Source organism: Pteropus alecto, unplaced genomic scaffold (genome assembly GCF_000325575.1).
Source record: "Pteropus alecto unplaced genomic scaffold, ASM32557v1 scaffold659, whole genome shotgun sequence".
Lineage (NCBI taxonomy): Eukaryota > Metazoa > Chordata > Mammalia > Chiroptera > Pteropodidae > Pteropus > Pteropus alecto.
In genome coordinates, this window is record NW_006442482.1 from 1,229,208 (window position 1) to 1,249,556 (window position 20,349).

At 41.8% G+C, this 20,349-nt stretch overlaps 1 protein-coding gene across 3 annotated transcripts in view; it reads left to right on the forward strand.

Moving 5' to 3' along the window:
• Positions 1-20,349, forward strand: part of PCYT1B (phosphate cytidylyltransferase 1, choline, beta) — a 77,963-nt gene that overhangs the window by 42,270 nt on the left and 15,344 nt on the right. For all 3 annotated transcript variants that reach the window (XM_006920962.3, XM_006920961.3, XM_025039202.1), the window contains exons 4-7: positions 2,861-3,012; positions 5,450-5,528; positions 14,213-14,355; positions 17,010-17,198. In XM_006920962.3, coding sequence (XP_006921024.1) covers positions 2,861-3,012; positions 5,450-5,528; positions 14,213-14,355; positions 17,010-17,198 — 563 coding nt within the window. The remainder of the gene's footprint in view (positions 1-2,860; positions 3,013-5,449; positions 5,529-14,212; positions 14,356-17,009; positions 17,199-20,349) is intronic.

Genomic DNA, 20,349 nt, shown 5'->3' on the forward strand with positions numbered 1-20,349 from the left:
GTGTTGTTTAAAATAGAAAATTGATGGATCTGAAATCCATTTCTGCTTAATATGATTCTTGAGGTAGTATTTTAATAAAGTCGTAAAAAGAACATTTAAAGTCTTAGATCAATTTTTAAATTGTATAGCTTGGCCCATAAATAATTCCTATTTATGGAGCGAAAAGCTAACAGTCAGTGAATCAATACATAACCTAGTCATTATGGCCCTACTCCCTGCCTACCCCTGACAGCTGGGCGTGATGGGTGATTCAAAACCAGGCTGGACTCTTTCCTCAAGATGTTCATAATACGCTTCAGGGGCTTTCGAATGTTGTATGCATTGGAATCTTCCCTGAAGCTTGTCAAAAATAGAGCTGCCTGGGCTCCACTCTAGACCCACTCACTGTCTTAGTCCCTTCAGACGGCTATAACAAGATACTACAGATGGGGGTCTGGGAAGTCCAGGATCAAGGCACTAACATGGTTTCCTGGTGAGGGCCCTCTTCCCGATTCATAGCTGGTGACTTCTTGCTGTTTTCTTATATGGTGGAGGGCGCTAGGGATCTCTCTGGAGCCTCTTTTGTAAGGACCTAATCTCATTCATGAGGATTCCACTCTTGTGACCTAAGTAGCTCCTAAGGACCCACCTCTGAATATCATTACCTTGGGAGTTAAGATTTTAGCATATGAATTGGGGAGGGGGGACCATTTAGACCATAGTGCCCACTGAATCAAAATCTTGGGGAGTAGGGTCTGGGTATCTTTATATTTGACAAGCTCCTTAGGCGATTCTGATATTCATCAAGGTGTTTGAGCCAGCCATGTGGTTGATGGTGTTTTAGTAACATATAAACCACTACACTGTTTTCTCTATTGTACTGTACTGTATATATGTCTATATATATACAGCATCTCAGGAAGTATGTATAGGAGATATATAGGCATACACATATGTAGCTGGACACACAGTCTCTTATTTGCATGTATAGTATTGAAATACGCCTGCAGATAAATATACATCTATTATTTTAAATCATAGTAAACATTTATCGAGCATCTATATGTATCAAGCAGTGTTAATTCATTCAACAGATATTTGTTAAGTGCCCTCTATGAGCCATCAGAAACCGAAATGGACAAAAGTCCCTATCCTTGGGGAGGGGATGGGGACTTCCAGTGATGGTGGAGGGATTGCAATTTAGAATAGGGTGGTTGGGGAAGACTTGAGGAAGGAGAGGGAGTAAGCATGTGGATATTTGGAGCACAACTGTTCTAGGTTTGGGGAACAAGAAATGCAAAGCCCTGACCTAAGAAGGAGAATTCTTGGTGGATTCAGGAAACAGCAAGGAGGCCAGGAGCTGGGACAAAATAGCCACAGTCAGAGAGGCAAGGAATGGGTGGAGCTGTGGATCTTTTAGGAGCCCGTAAGCCTCTGGAGGAGTTTGGCTTTTACTCTGAGAGAGAAGGGAAGGGTTCTGAGCCTAGGAATGACACAGTCTGACAGGTTTTAACGGGGTCATTCTGGCCGATGAGAACAGGCTGGAGGGAGTGGGCAAGGCCAGAATCAGGAGACCAGTTAGGAGGCCACTCTGCAGTGGCCTCCTAGAATGAACACTCATAGAATGGTGTTCTATGGATGAATCCATGGGAGAGATGGTAAATGTGCCGGGAAAGGAGCGGTGAAGGTGGCGAAAAGAACGTGGCTTCCAGCTGCATGTGAAGGCAGAGCTAGCAATTTTACTGATGGATTAGATGCAGGCTGTGTGAGGGCTGCAGTAGGTTTTCCAAGGATGCCAGGCCTGGCTGCTGGCTGTACTTTACTCTGTGGCCAGATTTGGTTCTGGATGGGGTTATGATTTGGTTCTAAGAAAATGATCATATTTTGGTTTTTAAAACAAACCTTGTACACTTAAAATTTGTAAATTTATTGTATGTACATAATACCTTAAAGAAAAAAACAATTCATCCTAAGTAGTCGGGGTCTGACTCTTTGCAGCAAGCCCCTCACCAGGATACTGGCAAACAGGGACAGTACCCACGATGACAGTTCTTCTTGATGTGTAGGAAGGCTCTGGAAAACTGCCTGGGCCCACAAAAAATATATATTCTGAATAGGATAATGAATAATATTTATTGTTCCATTTATTTCAAAGCACTTTTATGTAAATCTTCAAAAAATCCTTTCTGAGGCTGATAGTGGAGGATATTATTATCCACATCTGAGGGTTTAGGAACCTGAGGTCTAGAGAGGATAAGAGACGTGGGAAGGATTAACTTTGCTAGAGCAGATCTTCTTTTATGAAGTCATTTTATGACTTTCTCCTCTCGATTGTGTGCCTGGATGTGTAGTGACTAGACCTCAATCCAGGAACAGAAGTATGTTTGTGCACACGCGTACATGTGCATGCACGTGAATCACTTGGGTTACTAAGTACAACGATCTAGTAAAGGAATTGGAACTGATTGTTCAAACCTTCTATAATTCATGCCCCTTGGTTCCTCTCCTTCTCTCTCTCTTCCTTCTCCATCTCTTCATTTGATCATTTTGTTTCTGAATAGTAATTTTCACTGAAGGTTGGGCTAGGGAAATAAAAAGATATGAAAGTCACATTTGGTAGTGTGGAGAATAATTTTAATAAAAACTGCAGTGGAGAATGCAGTTGTAATTAGCACTAAAATGAAATTCTGAATTGCTGGTGGATTTCAGCTTGCTTCATTTTCCTGATCCTTTGTTCCTTTAAAAAACTGAGTTTGATTATGCCAAGCACCTAGCGAGACTAAGCTCCCTTTGTCTTGCTAAAGAAGCCATGTCTGTACTGGGATGGCTGTGAGCAGGGCCTGGGACGCCTAACAGCATTTAATGCATTTGCCTGTTTCAGTTTGCAGTGATGACCTCACTCACAAATTCAAAGGTTTCACCGTGATGAATGAAGCAGAGAGATATGAAGCTCTCAGACACTGTCGCTATGTAGATGAAGTCATCAGAGATGCTCCATGGACACTCACGCCAGAGTTTCTGGAAAAACACAAGGTACTTATTCTTCCATGTTCTCTGAGTAGCAGAATTAGGAAGTATGGCTCGGTGGCCAATGCCCAGAAAACCCAAAGACTCCTCCAATTTCTAAAAGAGATAACTTCAGGAATCGTCACGTGGTGTCACTTGATATAGCACCTCTCTCCTGCCCCCGTATGGGGACTTGTATCTTCTCACTCCTTCGGTGTGAGCTCTGGAACTAGACTACCCAGGTCCAAGTGCAGCCTCTATCCCTTCCTAACCTGGAGCAAAATATTGAACTCACCTGCCTAAACTGTAAAATGGGGTGATATTGATGCTTACCTCACAGGGCTGTTTTGAGGATCTAAAGAGATAATGTAAGTGAAACCCTTGGAACTCTGGCTGGCCCATAGCAAGAGCTCCAAAAATGTCATCGTCATCATCACCACCATCATCATTTTTTGTGCTTATAGACTCACGGGCATCGTTTTTTATGGAACAAATGAACACGTGTCTTATCCAGAAGGGCATGGGTCAGCCTTTAAGGAAAGAACTTTATGTCTATGATTTTGTGACCCTGAGACTCCTACTGATATGAGATTTTTATTAGTTGAAAACATGAGAAATTCTTTTGATCTGCATCAAATTATGTGCTTTGTATCTCCCTACAAGCCTCACATTAGGAGCTATTCTTTCCTTTTATAAGCAGTACAAAAAAATAAGATTAAGCTGTTCTAAGAGTTTTCTTTTCTATTTTTAAATTCACGATGCAGAAGAGAATAGAGAACACTGATAAATGTGCATGGGTAATAGCAGAGGAGACAATTTCCCAGCAAGAATAAAAAGAAAAAGGAAGAACTACAATATGATTTACTTCCAGCAATCACTAACACATTTTTACTAAGCATCTATTGTATATTCAACTTGTGCTAGGCATTATGGGGACTCGTGATGGTAATGATGGCTGCCACTTATTGAGTATTCAGCACGTGCCCAGCACTGTGCTAAGTGCTTTACTTGTACACAAATTGCATTCAAAATCTCATGGCTACCCTGAGAAGTTATTGTTATTGTTATTATTATACATTGGAGAGGAGGGGGGACTAAGTTTGAGTACTAAGAATAGGATTCTTAATAGTAATAACATTTACTGAATACTTCCTGTGTACCAGTTATTATTTTTAAGGACTTTTACATAATTGTATCATTTAATCCAGTGATTCTCAAATGGGGACAAGTTTGCCTCTAAGGGACATTTGGCAATGTCTGGAACATTTTTGGCTGTCACAGCTAGAGGGGTGCTACTGGCATCTAGTGGGTAAATGCCAGGGGTGCTGCTAAGCATCTTATAGTACACAGGCCAGACCCTCCCCCTAAAGAATTATCGGTTCAAAATGTCACTAGTACCAAGGTTGAGGAATCCTGATTGAATTTTTACAACCAATTTTTAACTTACATAGCTAGTAAACGGTGGGGCAGGAATCTACCCAGGCAAATTAAACTGCTACTCCAAATTACCTCTCAAGGTGCAGTGAAGCTGTGTTATAAAGGGCTTTGAAAGTTAAGCAAGATTTTACTTGATGTAGTAGGAAACAGGGAACTAATAAAGATCAGCAGGCACGAGGGTGACAAAAAGAAAATTCTGTTTAAGGAGGATCCCCCATGTGATAGAGGGGTGGCTTAGAGAGGAGAGAGTCTGCAGTGAGGAAGGTCAGATACAAGTTAGTATCACTGATCCAGGTGACAGGGTCCTGGGTTAGTGTAGTAGCAATGGAGAAGAAGCAAGGCTGATTCCAAGGGTTTGGGGCCTCGATGAACTGGGGAAATGGAGGTGCTGTTGGAAGGCGACACCTGTTTTCAGGATGAATTAAATTCCAGACAGGTGGATTTTAAAGTGACAGCAAGGGGTGGTGCAAGAAAAAGGTGACTTTGGGCAAATCTGACAAGTTTTCCAGTTTCAGCAGCCTTATGTCTCAACTGAAATAGCAATATATGCCCTACCTACCTCACAAGGTGGTTGTGAAAATCAAATGAGAAAAGAGATTAAATTCATTCATCAGACTAAATTTATTGCCACAATATAAGCTATGACTTAAATGTGAGGACCTATTGCCATCAGTGGGATGGGAAATGGAGACTTGGGTTTCTCATCATAGCGAGAGTGACTAAGATCTGAAGAATGAATGAATTCTCTGAAGGACAAAGTTTAGAGGCAGAAAAACAGAACGCCAAGAAAACCTGCTGCCAGAGTTAAGAGAAAGAGGGACCAGCAAGGAGAGAAATCGATCTAGTTCCCATTATCTCATGGAAATGGAGACAGTTGGAAATACTTTTCAGTCAAGGATTCCAATCCACACTATAAACTGTTTATTTCAACTGCTTTATTACAGCTGCTTTATTTCAAAGAGGCATTTTCAAATCACAGATATGCACATCCATCCCAATGGTGACGTCACTCTTCTCTCTCCAACAGATTGACTTTGTGGCCCATGATGACATTCCGTACTCTTCTGCTGGCTCTGATGATGTTTACAAGCACATAAAGGAAGCAGGTGAGGAGTTCTCGTGGGCTCCCTTGTCCACTGCAGCACAATAATCAGGTTTAATGAGACATCTGCCCTGGGCCTGCAGCGTAGACATACAGGTATTGGAATTTCAGATATCTCCCAAATAGCCTCTACAAGCTTCTGTTGACATGTGCTAAATGGCACAGACACCAGTTAGGTATTTATATTGGAATTAACCTGAGCCCCAACATACTCAACCCGTTTGAGGCTTGATTAGAGTTCACCAGATTAAAATCACAAAACCCTATTATTTAAAGGGCAATCATTTTCCTCATTCACAATGAAGTGTTCGGAATGAAATTACTTTATACTGTCAAGAAAGTTTCTTCCACTAGAAGACTGGCTAAATTAACCTGGACTCCTTTCCTCCAAAGTCCACCCTGCCATATGTCATCTTATCACATGATCGTAGTATCCTCAGGTATCACATGCAGAGGCAAAAAAAGAAGTTACGTATTTGTAGAATCAGGTTAAGATATTTTCTTCCTGAAACCATCGTGGAGCACAAACATGGTGCCGGAGCTTTGGAAGTTGTCTCATTTGTCACTAAGTATTTCTGTTAAGGTCAGAGACTCGTCAGCTCCAGGGAGTTACTGGGGGCCTGGAAAGGGGTGAGTTTCCTTCTGATGCAGGTTCCCTGGAGTCAATTCCTTCATTACATTCTCTATTCCTACTTTTACGCTGCTGGAATTGCTGTTGGGGCTTTGTGACTAATCTGTGGTTTCCGGCTTCAGCCGGATTCTCGGGGCTCCTTGGTGACATTTACCTCCTCTTTTTACCCTTTCCACCCCAATTTACCCATAACTCATACATGCTTTCCTCCTCTCCTGCTTCTTGAGGAAGAAGGGTACGTTTTCTGTTCCAGGCTAACCTCTTTGTCTGAACCTACCATCTCCCTTCCCCAGAGCCTGTCTTTCTCCTTCTTCCTCTCTTTGCTATCCAAGGTTCTTACTCTTCTCAGCTTGCAATCAAGTGGAAGTCTACAAAAATAAAACAAACCCAAATCTTACCTCTGCCATCCCTCTTTCCTGCTTCTCCAGCCACGTCTTTTCTCAGTCCTCCCCTTCTAGGCAACTTGCAGGCACATGTCCCTGTCATTCCTCGGCCACCTGCACTCTGACTTCTGTCCTATCCTTCCTGAGTTCTGCAATGACTTTTGAACTACCAAATCCAGCGGCCTCATTTCAGTCCTCCTCTGGGCATAAAGACCATGCTGACTGATCTTTTTTCTTAGATGCTCTTGTCTGATGCTTCCAGGACACTTCTGGGATGTTCTAATTTTCCTCCGGCCTCTCTGACCACTCTTGGGTTTTGTTATCGGTTTCTCTCCCTTAGCCTTGTTCCAACTCTCCATCTCACCAGCCTGGGCTCTATGCACCACCTTCCACAGGCCCTAAGGTTCCAGCACATCCCCGTGCTTGGAACACTTTTTCTCTGAGCTACTACTGTGCTTATTCCAGGCGCAGTTGAGGAACCAGCCTAGACATGCCCTCTCTCCCTGGGGCATAATTCAGTACCCCTCTTCCTCATCTTCCTCCAACACTCATTACATTGGACTTCCCTTTCAGCTCTCTTCTCATATCATCCTGATGGTTTCTCTGTGTGTATCCCTAGCTAGAATGAAATGCCACAGTCCGTGGCCGTATCTCATCAATTTTTGTATCCCTAGCACAGTGCCTCCTACATCTGTAGTGAGCATGAAATGCTGTTGAACAAGAGAGTGGTTTTATGGAGTATGATAGGGAGTTAGTCTAAGATGGAAGCCTTCTGTCTGCAAGGGCTCTTCCCAACACACGTGGAATGGAGCGATTTAGATAATTTGGGCACACACTTCTATCGTGGAATTTTTCATATTTTTTTAGATGTAGGGGTAATATTTTGGTCTGAATTAGTGGACCTTTGCATCCAATTTGTTTACTTTCCACTGGTATATTGGCTCTGAGTCCCTCACACACCCCTTTATTGAAGGAGATGCTGACCACAAAATCACAGACATACCCCAGAGATACTGCAGGTTTGCTTCCAGACCTCCAAATAGAGTACAGTACTTCAAATCATCATAGCCTCACAGGCAAGCAAAATCTCAGTGAGAGATATAAGGGTTTGCCACTTGACTTGTTTCAAAAATGACTATGATCTGAATGAAAAATCTTTAAAATTGTATCTATGAATTTGCATTTCTTGCTCTATTTATAACAAGCAAGTGAATATAAATCACAAATTGTAGGTACTCTTTTGGACAAATATATGATGGAAAAATTGTCTCTGCTATACACTCACTATCCAATATTTGTTATTTTCCTGAGCTGAGGTTTTTAGTCAATGTCACAGAGTTTAAAACAATCACCTAAGAATTAAAATAGTAATTGCTGGGATTTTTTAAATACCCTGCCTCACCAGATTATATCCATTTGGATTACTTAAAAAGACAGATGGGGAAAAGGTAATTACTTCTATCCTCTTATAGGGTCAGATGGCTTTTCTGACCCTAAAAATGGAGACGTTCGAGATGGAGGGGCAGTTATAGTAACCTGAATTACTCAGCTTCTCCATCCCTCTCCTTCATCAGACCACCTTCCTTAAACCTCCCATCAGCCTGTTGCTGCATGATAATCTTAGAGCAAGGAAGAGTAAGGAAGGGAGCAGCTGGAATTGGTATTTTAGGTAAAGGTAGATGCAGAAGTAGATTTTTAATGGCTTGTTTTGTTGTTGGTGTTGTTTGTTTTTTGCTATTTTACTTTCTACCATACATTTCATCTATAGGCACTGTAAGTACATCCATGCATACCTTCCTACATACATTAAACCATTATCTGGCATGGTACAGATACACTAGTGAATTATCATATGCTTTACTTAGGGACTTCAAGAAGTCTAATGCACCCCACATTATACTTGAGCTGCCTCCATTGCTGACATCTGCCATCAGAGTTATGTTCTCCCATTACTGGAGCCTACTGGAACTCAACCCATGTTGGTCCCACCATCCCTTACCCTTAGCCTGCTGTCACTATAATCTTTTCCTGGCACTCATTGACCTTCAGACTTTTTAGATAGCATGGGCACCTAAAGGTGACTAACCTAGTCTCCTATCCCTTCCTTGGCTTCACTGTCAGCTTTTCGTAGGATTGATTCTTGTACATCTCCTGTGATGGGGAGTTCCCTACCTCTGCAGCCCATTCCATCTTTGGATAGTTTTGATTCTCATGAGTTAACCCATGAATCCTCTGAGTGCATCCCTAAGCCAGGGATTATTGGAGGGCAAATGGAATGCAAATTTGAATAATACATAGCCCTACTCTTGAGAGAGAGCATAGACAGACACAAATAATTATACAAAAATATTATAAGCCTGTGATGGGGCATATACAACAGTCTGGGGAGGCATGTCCAATAGTGGGAGTGTATGAAGAAATGTAGCATATTTGGAGAAAATCAACAATGTTTATGTAGCATAAGGTGTGTAGAGGGGAGAGCAGAGATGGAGACTGATGGGACAGGATTGTTAAGTCTTAATTCTGTATGTCACATAGAGCCAGATGCCATCCTGAGGTAGGAGAATGCCATGAGGAGGTCTTTTGTGGGGTAAGGACCAATTGGGTATGGGGATGAAAGTAATTTCTGTAACTGAACTTACTTAGGAACCCCCATTTCCAGGAAAAAAATATGCTTGACATTTGAAGTAATTCAGACTCTTCTAGATTTGCCCCAAGATTAGGTGGAGTCAACTTTTGGCCTTTTTCTCCTGGGGTAATCTATGTTTTTGGGACCTATGTATTGGTCTATCATGGATTGGGATCCTAGTTCTTGCTGAGCTTTCATTTTGGGGTATCAAGATACACTCAGCCATCACCTATGGCTACCAGATTCCAATTGCGACCCTTTAACACTCAGCCACCTCCTCCTTCTGTTTCCCATCTGCCTTCCCCTTTGGCCTGTCCTTGCCATAGCCTCTGCTGTAGGATTCCCTTAACCATACTACAGGTGAGCCACCCAGCAGTCATACTGGTCTTAAAACTCAGCTACTTTCAGTGTTCCTAGAGAGTGTCCCTGGGAACTTGTCTTCCATAGTCTACTGGAGGGCAGTGGAAGCATGGGCAATGAGAGGGAGGCATGTCAGGCCCTGACTTGCCTATCATGAAAAACACTCTGCTGAGCGTCCCCACGTTGGCATGGAGCCTCTGTGTGACCATTTCCTCCCAAAGTTACTGGAGGTAAACAGGGTGCCAGCCCCTCTGCTCTGGGCTTTCTCAGGGGATCACTTCAGACTTGCAAAGCTGCTGAGAAACATGTTGGGAGAAACTGGCTGATGCATCGCTTACATTGAGGTGGGTTATGGCATGAGGTGATAATTACCTTTTAAGTTTTTGTAAGATCTGAACTGTAAGCCAGCTACTCCTCCTCTAAAATTACCATGAAAGACCTAGTAGAGACCAGTGCTTGTCGAATGGAAATGTGGATTCAGTGGGCCTGGTGAGACCTAAGATCCCCATTTCTGATGAGCTCCCAGGTTGTTGGATGCTGCAAGTCCACACATCTGAGAGTAGCGAGAATCTAGACCAGGGATTCTGCTTCACCCAGGGCTACCTCTGGGGTTGATTGAATCAGCATTTCCTTGAGTGGTAGTTCCTCAGCTACATTGTAGAGTAGGAACAAGCATTTGGTGGTGGTTCTATTTATCAGCGAGTGACCTCTGTTGAGCTAAGAAAAAGTTGCATTTCTAGTTTTAGGGAGTAAAACTTCAAGTCCAGTTCTTTAGATAAATGTAGGAACAGGTCCAGCATTTTTCTAACTCTAAGCAATCTAGTGCCCTATTGTTGCATAAGAAATTACTCCCATAATTAGTGACTTAAAAGAGCCACTTTATTTTGCTCATGATTTTTGTGGAGCGGAATGTCAGCAAGGACTTGGCTGGGTGGTTCTTGCTTGGGGTCTCTTGAACAGTTGTCAGATGTTGGCTGGGGCTGCAGCCATCTGAAGACCCAACTGGGCTGGAGGTCTCAGATGGGGCATTGATGTGGCTGGCAGCAAATGTTGGCTGTTCACGGGGAGCTCAGTTGGACTTGACACTGAAGTGCCTATATGTGCTCTTCTGCATTGTGTGGGCTTCTCGCAGCATGGCGGCTGAGTTCCAAGAGTGTACGTACTAAGAGGAGGTATTCGCAGGGCTAGCGATCTTGACAGAAGCTGCGAGGCTTCTTTTGACCTAGCATTGGAAGTTACCCAGCCTGACTTATACCACATTCAATTTGTTACAAGCAAATCACTAAGGCCAGCCCAGATTCCAGGGGATGGGAACTGTGCCCATCTTTAACTCACCACAATTCTCATCTCCAAATTGAATGGTCAGGTGGCATTTTAATTGCCCTGGGAGCACAAGCATAAGACTGTGTGACTTTTCATATGTACAGGGACCCTTTCTTGGGACCCTTTCTTGTGATCCATTGATCTGCTCTGCTGAGTCCTCACCAAGGGAGAGCCACAGCAGAGATGTGTTTGAGGCCCAGGTAGAAGAGGCCACAGTATTCATTGTGAGCGAAAGATGCTCAGAAATAGCCTAAGCATCCACATTTGGTTTTTATACTCTAATTGAGGTGTATTTTGAAAGTCAGAAATCACTTCAAATGAAGCCAGAGATATCAAGGGCATGAATTAAACTTTACGGCACTCTGCTATGCTTGTCAGAGCTACATATCAAAATCCTCCAGCAACGCTGGATGAAAAGATGGAGCTTAAATGAAGTAGACTATAAGGTCCACATTACTCATCATCATTCTAATATTGCCTACTACTGTTGAAAGTTTCCTTCATTAACATGTGCTTTGCTGCTGCTTAAAATAGCTCCATAACCAAATGCCGCAATTCTGAAAAGCATGATAAAAAAGGTTCTCTGATCATGCTCATTACTGAATATTTTTAGCAGAGCAATAATTAGGATGTAGAGGAAGCCGGGTGCTTCATTATGTCAGCAGAGGGCTTGGCTTCTTTCAGAGACCTACCTCCCAACCAGCCAAAGCAAATCTCTCCCAACCCCAACTTTTAGTTACTTAGCCACAGAGACCTCATCCTGTGGCTTTAAAGAAAGGGTGAGCTCATGTCACCAGTGTCTAAGTGACTTGCTAAAATCCATTAGTAGTTGGAGGATCTTCTTAACATTTCAGTAGGCAGGGGTGAGAGTGAAATATGTCTACTGAAAAATGGGACACACTCCTTTCCAGAAAGTTCCCTGTTGCTCCCCGCAAGGTGAGGCTGTTATTTCACGACCCCTTGGCTTAGGACCACTTAGCATTCTCCACCCACCAAAGCACCCTGCACAGCTGGTGCTCTTTATATCCATGCATTTAGATGTTTGCATCCTCTGCCTACTATTTGGTTTTCTGTGTTTTCGTTCACTTTATTAGAAAATGATATAAGAAGTTTTTGGTTTAATAGCAAACCCCAACTCTGTCCTCTGAACCACGGAATATTAGAAACTGGATGCTTAATGTCTAACATCAGCAGTCCCACCCTGCTGCTGACACTGGGGTTGTGCAGATGATATCAAAAGAAAGCTCGAAAGGGACACCTTAGTAGGGGCCAGAATACTGAAAAATTCACCCATGTCAGTAGAATCAGAGAAAACTGGATTTGGAAAGACACTTAGAGATCAATATCCATCCAGTCATTCATTCAACAAATATTCTTATAGTGCCTGCTTGTCACCCAGTGCTGAGAATATAGAAGAGACAGGAGCAGTTCCTTCCTTCACATAGCTTATAGTCAAGTGGAAAAGGCAGTTATTGACCAAATTGTTTTATAAAGACCTTGAAATATTTGAAGGAAAAGAGCAGTTGAACCATGGGAGGGAATAACAAGTAGAAAGACTCAGTCTGGGGGTGGACAAATTTCCTCGAGGAAGTGACACTTAAGGTAAAACCCAATAGATGACGAAGGATTAACCAGGTATAGAGAGTGTTTGCAGCAGAGCGAGGGGAGAGGAGTCAGCCCTTTCAGGACTCTGAAGTCCAGTGTGGCTGGGCCAACTCAGGGTCAGGCTGTTGCCCATCTCCATAGAGTACAATGACAATGGTGTCCCCTGTAGCTGTGTTGCTTGGGGGCTTGGCTTAGGGAGTGAAGGAGGAAGGGAGGAGAGGGTCTGAGATGAGACTGGAGAGAAGCACAGGGAAGAGATGATGCAGGCTGATGCAGAGCCAAGTTAAGGGTTTGAATCCAAATACAGAAGAAAGTAGAAATCCAATGAAGGCTGTTGGACAGGCATCTGACTTGCATTTTGAAAGACTATTTTATGGATCTTGCTATGTGAAGAATGGATTGAGAGGACAAAATGACAATGTTGCTGGAAACTAGTTTTGAACAAGATGGTATTAGATTAGTTTAGATGGCGAATGGAGAAAAGTGGTAAATTGGAGAGACATTTAGGAAGTAGATTGGTGATTGGAAGGAAATTGGGTGTGGGGAATGAAGGAGAGGGAAGTGGCTTGGATGAGCCCATGGTCACCTTGTCCAGCCACCTCATTTCTCAGCTTTGGAGACTGAGGTTGAATAACTTGCCTTCTGAGCTTTGAGAGACTTTCCAAGTCTACAAACCAAGATCCCAGCACTGTTGTCTCCAGGCTCTATCCATCATGTTGTCTCATGCCTGATGTCTCTGAGTAGCCATAATCATACTGGGTAGAAAGATCTCAGTTGCCAACATGGCATTTCAGTTGACAACAGAAGTATAAGCATAAACCAGATTCTGCTCTTTGATAACATTTGTGACCTCTTTTTAGCCCTGTCTGATATATATACCCAAATACATCTGAGGACTTTCAGGAGGTTCTAATAGAACTTGGCATCCTCTATGCTTATTTTTACTCAGTCCCACATATTCTAGATGAAAGGTCCTTTGATTGATAAAATCACCATCCAGAGTAGAAAAGTCTTAGGAAGATAAAATCATCTGACACTCCACAGGCATGTCTTTAGATCAGAGACAACAAAAATAGTACACTTTTTCTTCTTTTTCTTTGGTATAAGGTGACACAGACTTCCTTGGGGAAGAAAGGGAGTTGCTGTGATCTGACTAATTCATTGACTCAATTGTTATTCTCTATTCACTTACTCATTTAATTTGCATTTACTGAGCACCTTCCATGTGCTAGACACAAGTGTACTGAGCTGGGTGCTAGGGAAGCAAAGATAGTCAAGGCATAATCTATGCTTTCAGAACGTTCCCCTTCTACAAGGAGACAGATGTTTAAAATACTTTTATTAATGGAAGATGAGTTTATGTCGTAAATGTTGTGGATTCTGCCGCGTGGTGTCAGAAAAGATTTCCCAGAGGCATAACCTTGAAGCTGAATGCTGCCGGATGAGGAAGAATGTTGTCGCCCATGTGGGCAGGGAACGGGGATCTAAGGCAGAAAGAAAGGTTGGGAAAATGCTAGGATCCAGGTGAATGCATGGTGCATCTAGGGAACAGATCCAGGATGACAGTAAACACAGTACTGCAGGGAGGGAACATTCAAAACTGATCCTGAAAGAGATCAGCTGGGGCCAGATATGAAAGCCTTACTGAGACACCTAGGATATGCAACTTTGTCCCAGAAAAGGAGGGCCATTAAAAAAAATGGGTCAACCAAATCATCATAGTTTTTCTCTTTATCTCCTCTTTCCTACTTGAACAGGAATGTTTGTTCCAACGCAGAGAACAGAAGGCATCTCAACATCAGACATCATCACCAGAATTGTCCGAGACTATGATGTTTATGCCCGACGTAACCTCCAGAGAGGGTACACAGCCAAGGAACTGAATGTCAGCTTTATAAATGTAAGTGTACCACCCCATACCCTTTGATGATCACCACATAACACCACTGCCACCATTTATTGAACATTTACTATATGCCAGTGTTCTCGATGTTTTACATTTATCATCTCATTCAATCCATATAACAACCCAATGTTGTATTATTATCCCCACTTTATAGCTGGGGAAACCAGTGTCCAAAGGAGTAACATAAGTTAACCAAGGCACACAGGTATGAGCTTCACATTTGATAAAGGAGCCGCCTTACTTCCCTCCCCTCACTCCAACCTCCCTTCCTTTGAGCTCTCCGACCTGGGTGAAGGGTTTCTGGGAGATCTGCCATCGTGAAAGGCAAGAGTTGTCTTCTGCTCAAAAGGAAAGAGGACAGCGGTGATAAAAAGCTAAACCTAGAGAAAATGCTTTCTTGTTCTAACATTTTTAAAATTTTCATCTTATCTAGGCCTTACAGATGCTCATTAGATATCTTAACAGCTGTTTTTTATTGTCCAGAGAAATTACAGCTGCTTAAATAAAGCCTAAAGTTTTTGGCTCCCTTTAGTATTTCTGCTGTATTGTTCCCACAGAGCTTCTGTTAGTTTAATAATAGAGCAACCGTTAAAACAATCTTTAAAACAAGCAAAACAAGCTGTTAAAGCAGAGGGCGCCCCAGTTGCTGGAGGTGATCTTAGTGAGTCTGGACAACTATATTTGCCTGGACTCTGAGGAGCTGATGTAGTTGATTAAAACAAGCACTCTCCATCCATACAGAATTTCAACCCCCCGAAATAGATACTGTATTTTCGAAGATGGATTTTTTTTTTATTTTTTACAAAACTAGATGCTTATAATTATGTGCAGCCATAATTGTCCAGCAGCTTACACAAATCTGTCACTGGTACCTTCACAATAAGGAGGGACTCATTAATTGTAAATCAGTGGTTAGTTTTCCTCATGAGGCAGGGGTTGTTGGGAGGCCAGGTTCTGTGGCTTCGTATTAGCTGGGCGACAAAATGGAAAATGTTGGGTTCCAGTGGCACCACTGTAAGTGGCTGAAAAGAATTCAGTCAAAGTGATTATTTGGTATCTTATAAAGAATAAAGCCCTGGTTATGTCAGTAAATTAAACTGTTTTTTTAAACTGAATTCAGTCAACTGTCCAAGCATGTTGAACCATTTCCAAAAGTTGCTCACTCTCTTTAAGCAGCCTTTGGATAAGCCACTTAGCTCAGGGAACCATGTAGTCAGCATAGATGCACTCATGGCCTTTCTGTGACAACAAATCTGGCTGCAGCCCAGAGATGAAATCAAATGTGTCGGATGGGCATGTAGGTGAATCACTCAGAGGTGGCAAGAACCTGACGAGGGTCCATCACCCTAGTCCAGGTCCCTTCATTTGGAAATAAGGAAAGCTGAGCTCAGAGAGGGAACCTGACCAAGGTTCCCCAAGCAAGGTAGAGGTAGAGGCAGCAGCAGCCTCCCAGCCTCTTGACTCCCAGCCCAGTGCTCATTCTACTACTCTGTGCTGCCCCTGAGAGCTGTATATAATAATCATATATATAGTTGAGTGGCAGCACATATAGCTCGCACCCCACCCTGAAACTTCAGTAAGTTTTGGAAGGTCTAAATCAGGGAATCCTGACCCAGTTTTGCAATATTCCAGGTACCTCAAAAAATTCTGAAATATGAACTTCAGTCCTATGTAGTGAAAAAAATGGTAAACCTTATTACCACTTTAGGAAAAATGTATCATGATTTAATGGAAGGGAACACCCTTTGTCTCGTTATTTTCATGGTTTTGATACCACTCTCAGGTAACACAATTAAATGTCTGTGCTGCTTAATAGTAATGAAACAGACAACACACACTGAGCTTTTACTAAATGCCAGGCTTTGTGGCAAGCATGTTTAATGCATTGTCTTATCTAATTATTAACAGCAATCCTATAAGGTAGAGATGATAAATATACCCATTTTACAGATAAGGAAACTGAGGTTTCCTTGGGTGATACGTGAATTGCCCAACATATGATGCCTTCCAGGCATATAGGTATACCACTGCTGCATGAAGACTATAAGAAGAACAAAATCCCAGTCCAGAGAAGCTATCAGAACTAAACCTTTCTTGATCACCAAGGAAATCAATACAGTTCAATTAGTTTAATGGAAAATATCATTACAATGAAACTTTTCATATAACACATGGGTTCTAAGGCCCGTCCAGTAGCCCGCTTATTTCAGCCATTATTGGTTTTAACAATGTCCCAGTAAAATAGAGGACTCGAGCAATGTGAGTGGCCATTCTATGTACAATTCATACTTTTGTCTAAGTCCCAAAAGAATTGAGGGGGTGTATTTGCCAAATATCTACCCATAATCAAGAGCAAATATATTTTTTTGTTGTTATTTAAGTGAATTCAACTCAGACATTTACAGGAAAGAGAATATTAAAACCACTTCTAGTTCACTCTACATATCCAGGTAGACTGATGACAAATGACTTCTTACAAGAGATGTGCCTTCCCATCAATCCAGCCCTTGGGAAATAGCAACAGCCTGACTCTTCAGGTTAAGAACAAACACAAGTTGAAATTCAACATAACAATTAGTGTGAATGATTGATCTCTCTCGTGCCCTCTTGGATAAATTCATTTTTTTTCTCCTTTAATTTTTGACCAGGAGAAGAAGTACCGCTTCCAAAACCAAGTAGACAAGATGAAGGAAAAGGTCAAGAATGTGGAAGAAAGATCAAAAGAATTTGTTAACAGAGTGGAAGAAAAGAGTCATGATCTAATTCAAAAATGGGAAGAGAAGTCAAGGGAATTCATTGGCAACTTCCTAGAACTGTTTGGGCCAGATGGAGCATGGGTATGTAATTACTTCATTTGATCCTCCATTGACGAGTATTTTCAGTTTATCCTCCTTTTCACGTGACCACTCAAGGAAGTCCCTTATCTCAAGTCCAATATGTGGCCCGTACCTTGGGTATCCACCTGAGTGACTTGAAGTTCATTTCACTTCCTTATTTAGTTCCTGCTCTTTACCCCTCAATATGGCACCCAGTAGCACCCAAAGCCAGCTCTGGTGTCTGTTTCTATATCTTACCCAGAGCTTGAAGCCATTTGGTAATTGTTGAATGTCTATTACTGCAGAGGCTGGTTTCATAGCTTATCCCAGGCTTTTAACTGGCGATGATGCAAAGCTTGGGGGTAAGGGTAAAGTGAGTCAGTGGCATCATGGAACTTATGTTGTAAGTCAAGGCTCAGGGGAGGAGGATGCGAAAGAAATGTAGCTGCCTTGGTCAGCTTTTATTGTCAGGAACTCTCCTCTTTCACTGATTGGAAGAGCAAAAAAAAAGATAGGGTTTCGTCCTGCATCTGTGCCCATCATGCCCCATTTTTCTTTTGTTTTTCCGTGGGATGTATATATACACTGGTGCAAAAGCCTTAGGGACTGAGGCCATAATCTGAATCTTAAAACAGAGAGGAAATGTCGAGGATCTCCTGCCTCAATTCTACAGATAATTCTAAGTGAAAACTATGGGAAGGGAAACAAATTCTGGAAACCACCTTGTATTCCATTGGTATTTCTATTGTGCATGTATCTCTAAATAACCAGTATTGTCAGCAGAGTTAATGAGGTTCCCATAAAAGAGATACTTTTACAGCTAACTTTCCTTTTAAAGCAAAAAGAAATGATTCCATTTGACTTCCCTGATTTTAAGTAGCCTAGATTTCCTATTATGACATGAGAAGTCTCTAACAAAATCCACTTCGGCTTAATTATTTTATTGATGGGTTGTCACTGCTGCCTCTCTGCTCATTTGAGCTGGTTCATTATAGGATTATCTAAAAGTAAAACACTCAATTAGTAATGAAAAAAGAACGTTTGAGAAGTTGGAAGAGATGCTTTGCTTAAAGTGATTATGGAGGTGGATATGTTAGGCCAACCATATCCTATTGGCTGAATCTGAGAGGGGTAGAGGATTTGCAGGGGGCTCCCTGTTGACTTCTAGAAAGAGCTGGCAAGAGTAGAGAAGTAATGGGCTGAATTCCTTCTCATTTTCCCCTGGCCTGTTAAAATTTTCACTCAGGTCAATTTAATTCATGGGACATTTATTAATGTCCTTGTCTGTGCATAGTACTAGGGAAGAACATGAAGTACAGACCCTGTTCTCTGGTATTCCATGTTCTCTATAAGATAAAGTCTGAAATTTCCCATTAATCTAGTGTATACTTCAACAATTCACATTTTCACAACTAATTTTCAGGCTCTGAAGAAATAGCTAGTGTTTTTTATTTTTTTATTATGAAACTATGTAGGTGTTCATTTGCTTACAGGGATTCAGAAATATGTCTCTACTGAGAAGCCCTGGTATTATAACTCGGGGGAGTGGATGTTTCTCCATATGGAGTGTGTAAAGGCAGGGAAGGAATATAATTTCATAGAAACTCTGTAGACCCTAGTCATTTCAGGCTCCCGGTAAAGGTGAAATATTAGCTGGAATTGTTCTAGGGGAGTCTGGTGACAGCGAGCTGAGGTGATTTTTAAGAAATGAAATCCAGCTTAGAGACTGGAGGTTTTTCTTTTTAAAACTTGCTATTAGTGTCAAAACTGTTATTAACATTAATTTACTGTATCAGCCAGACTTAGACATTACTTTTTTTCTGTTGACATTAAATGTACAGAAATAGTTACAAGGATGTTAAACGCCAAGATAAGTAATTTGCTTTTCATGAATATGCTATTATTATAATAATTCTTTATTTGTGGATTTGGGACTGGAACTCATTTCTTAAAATAGAGGATCTACCTTATCTGCAAATACAGTACAAATAACTGAAACTTGGAAAGACACAAAATAGAAGAATTTAATGTAGAAAATTTGGCACAACAGGATTGGTAGGCAGCATAGTATGTAGGTTATAGTAGGTACTCTATTACATGTTTCTGGATTGAATGCATGGAGTGATGGATGTGTCATAAAGACCTATTAATGGAATCTTCCAGTATCTGCAAAGCAAATGGTGAGGCCATATAGAGATCAATACACACGCACGCACGCGTACACACACACATAGATGCTGGATATATGGTGCAGGATACAGGGCTTGGTTACAACTTGGTATTTGGTGGATCGAATTTATTAGGCAGACTTGGTTTGCTTGGCCCTCAACAATGTTTTAACAGTTCTTTTAGGGAGGGTACAAGCTTTCTAGTTTGTAGCGTCCACACCATTCCCCAGCATTCTTCCCTGCCACCCCCTCTAACCTGACTTGCACATTGATGCTACCTCCCTGGCCCCAGAGAATGTTTGTTATTTCCCTGTGGTATAGAGTCTTTAAGTCTCCTCAGGTGACCTCATGTGTGATATCAAAACTATGATATAAAATCCAAACGCTTACATTCTGAGTGGAAAGTGGTGGTGGTAGCAGCCATGATGATGATGATGTTACTGTCTGGAAGTTCTATGTAGCAGGTTAAATTCTTTTCCAAAGTCCTTTCATGTCTACTATACCCATTTTAACCACACAAGAAAGTAGTCTTGTGTTATAAAGAAACAAAGGCCTAGAAAAATTATGAAACTTTCCTATGGTCTCACAGGAGTTTGGAGGGACTGGGATAGAACCTTGGGCTCAGCCTCTTACTCCCAGCTAGCAATGTGTCGTCCCTCATGATAAGAATGTCCACGGGATGCGGTCACTTTGCTTTACTTCAGGGTGTGGCATTGTGGAGAAACTGAGGTTTTCCAAAACTTTTCAAAGGCTTTGTGACAAAGCCAGATGCCAAAGTGGCACTTTAGACAAGATCATCTACATTCAGGAGAGGTACTGTCGGCTTACTCCCTAAGCAAGCAAAAACCACGGTGTCCATGGTTGTATTACTTATCTATTAGTATGTAACAAATTACCCCCAAACTTAGTGACTTAAAAACAACAAACATTATCTCACAGTTTGTGAAGGTCAGAAATCAGGAAGCAGCTTAACTGGATAGTGATGACTTGGGGTCTCTCATGAA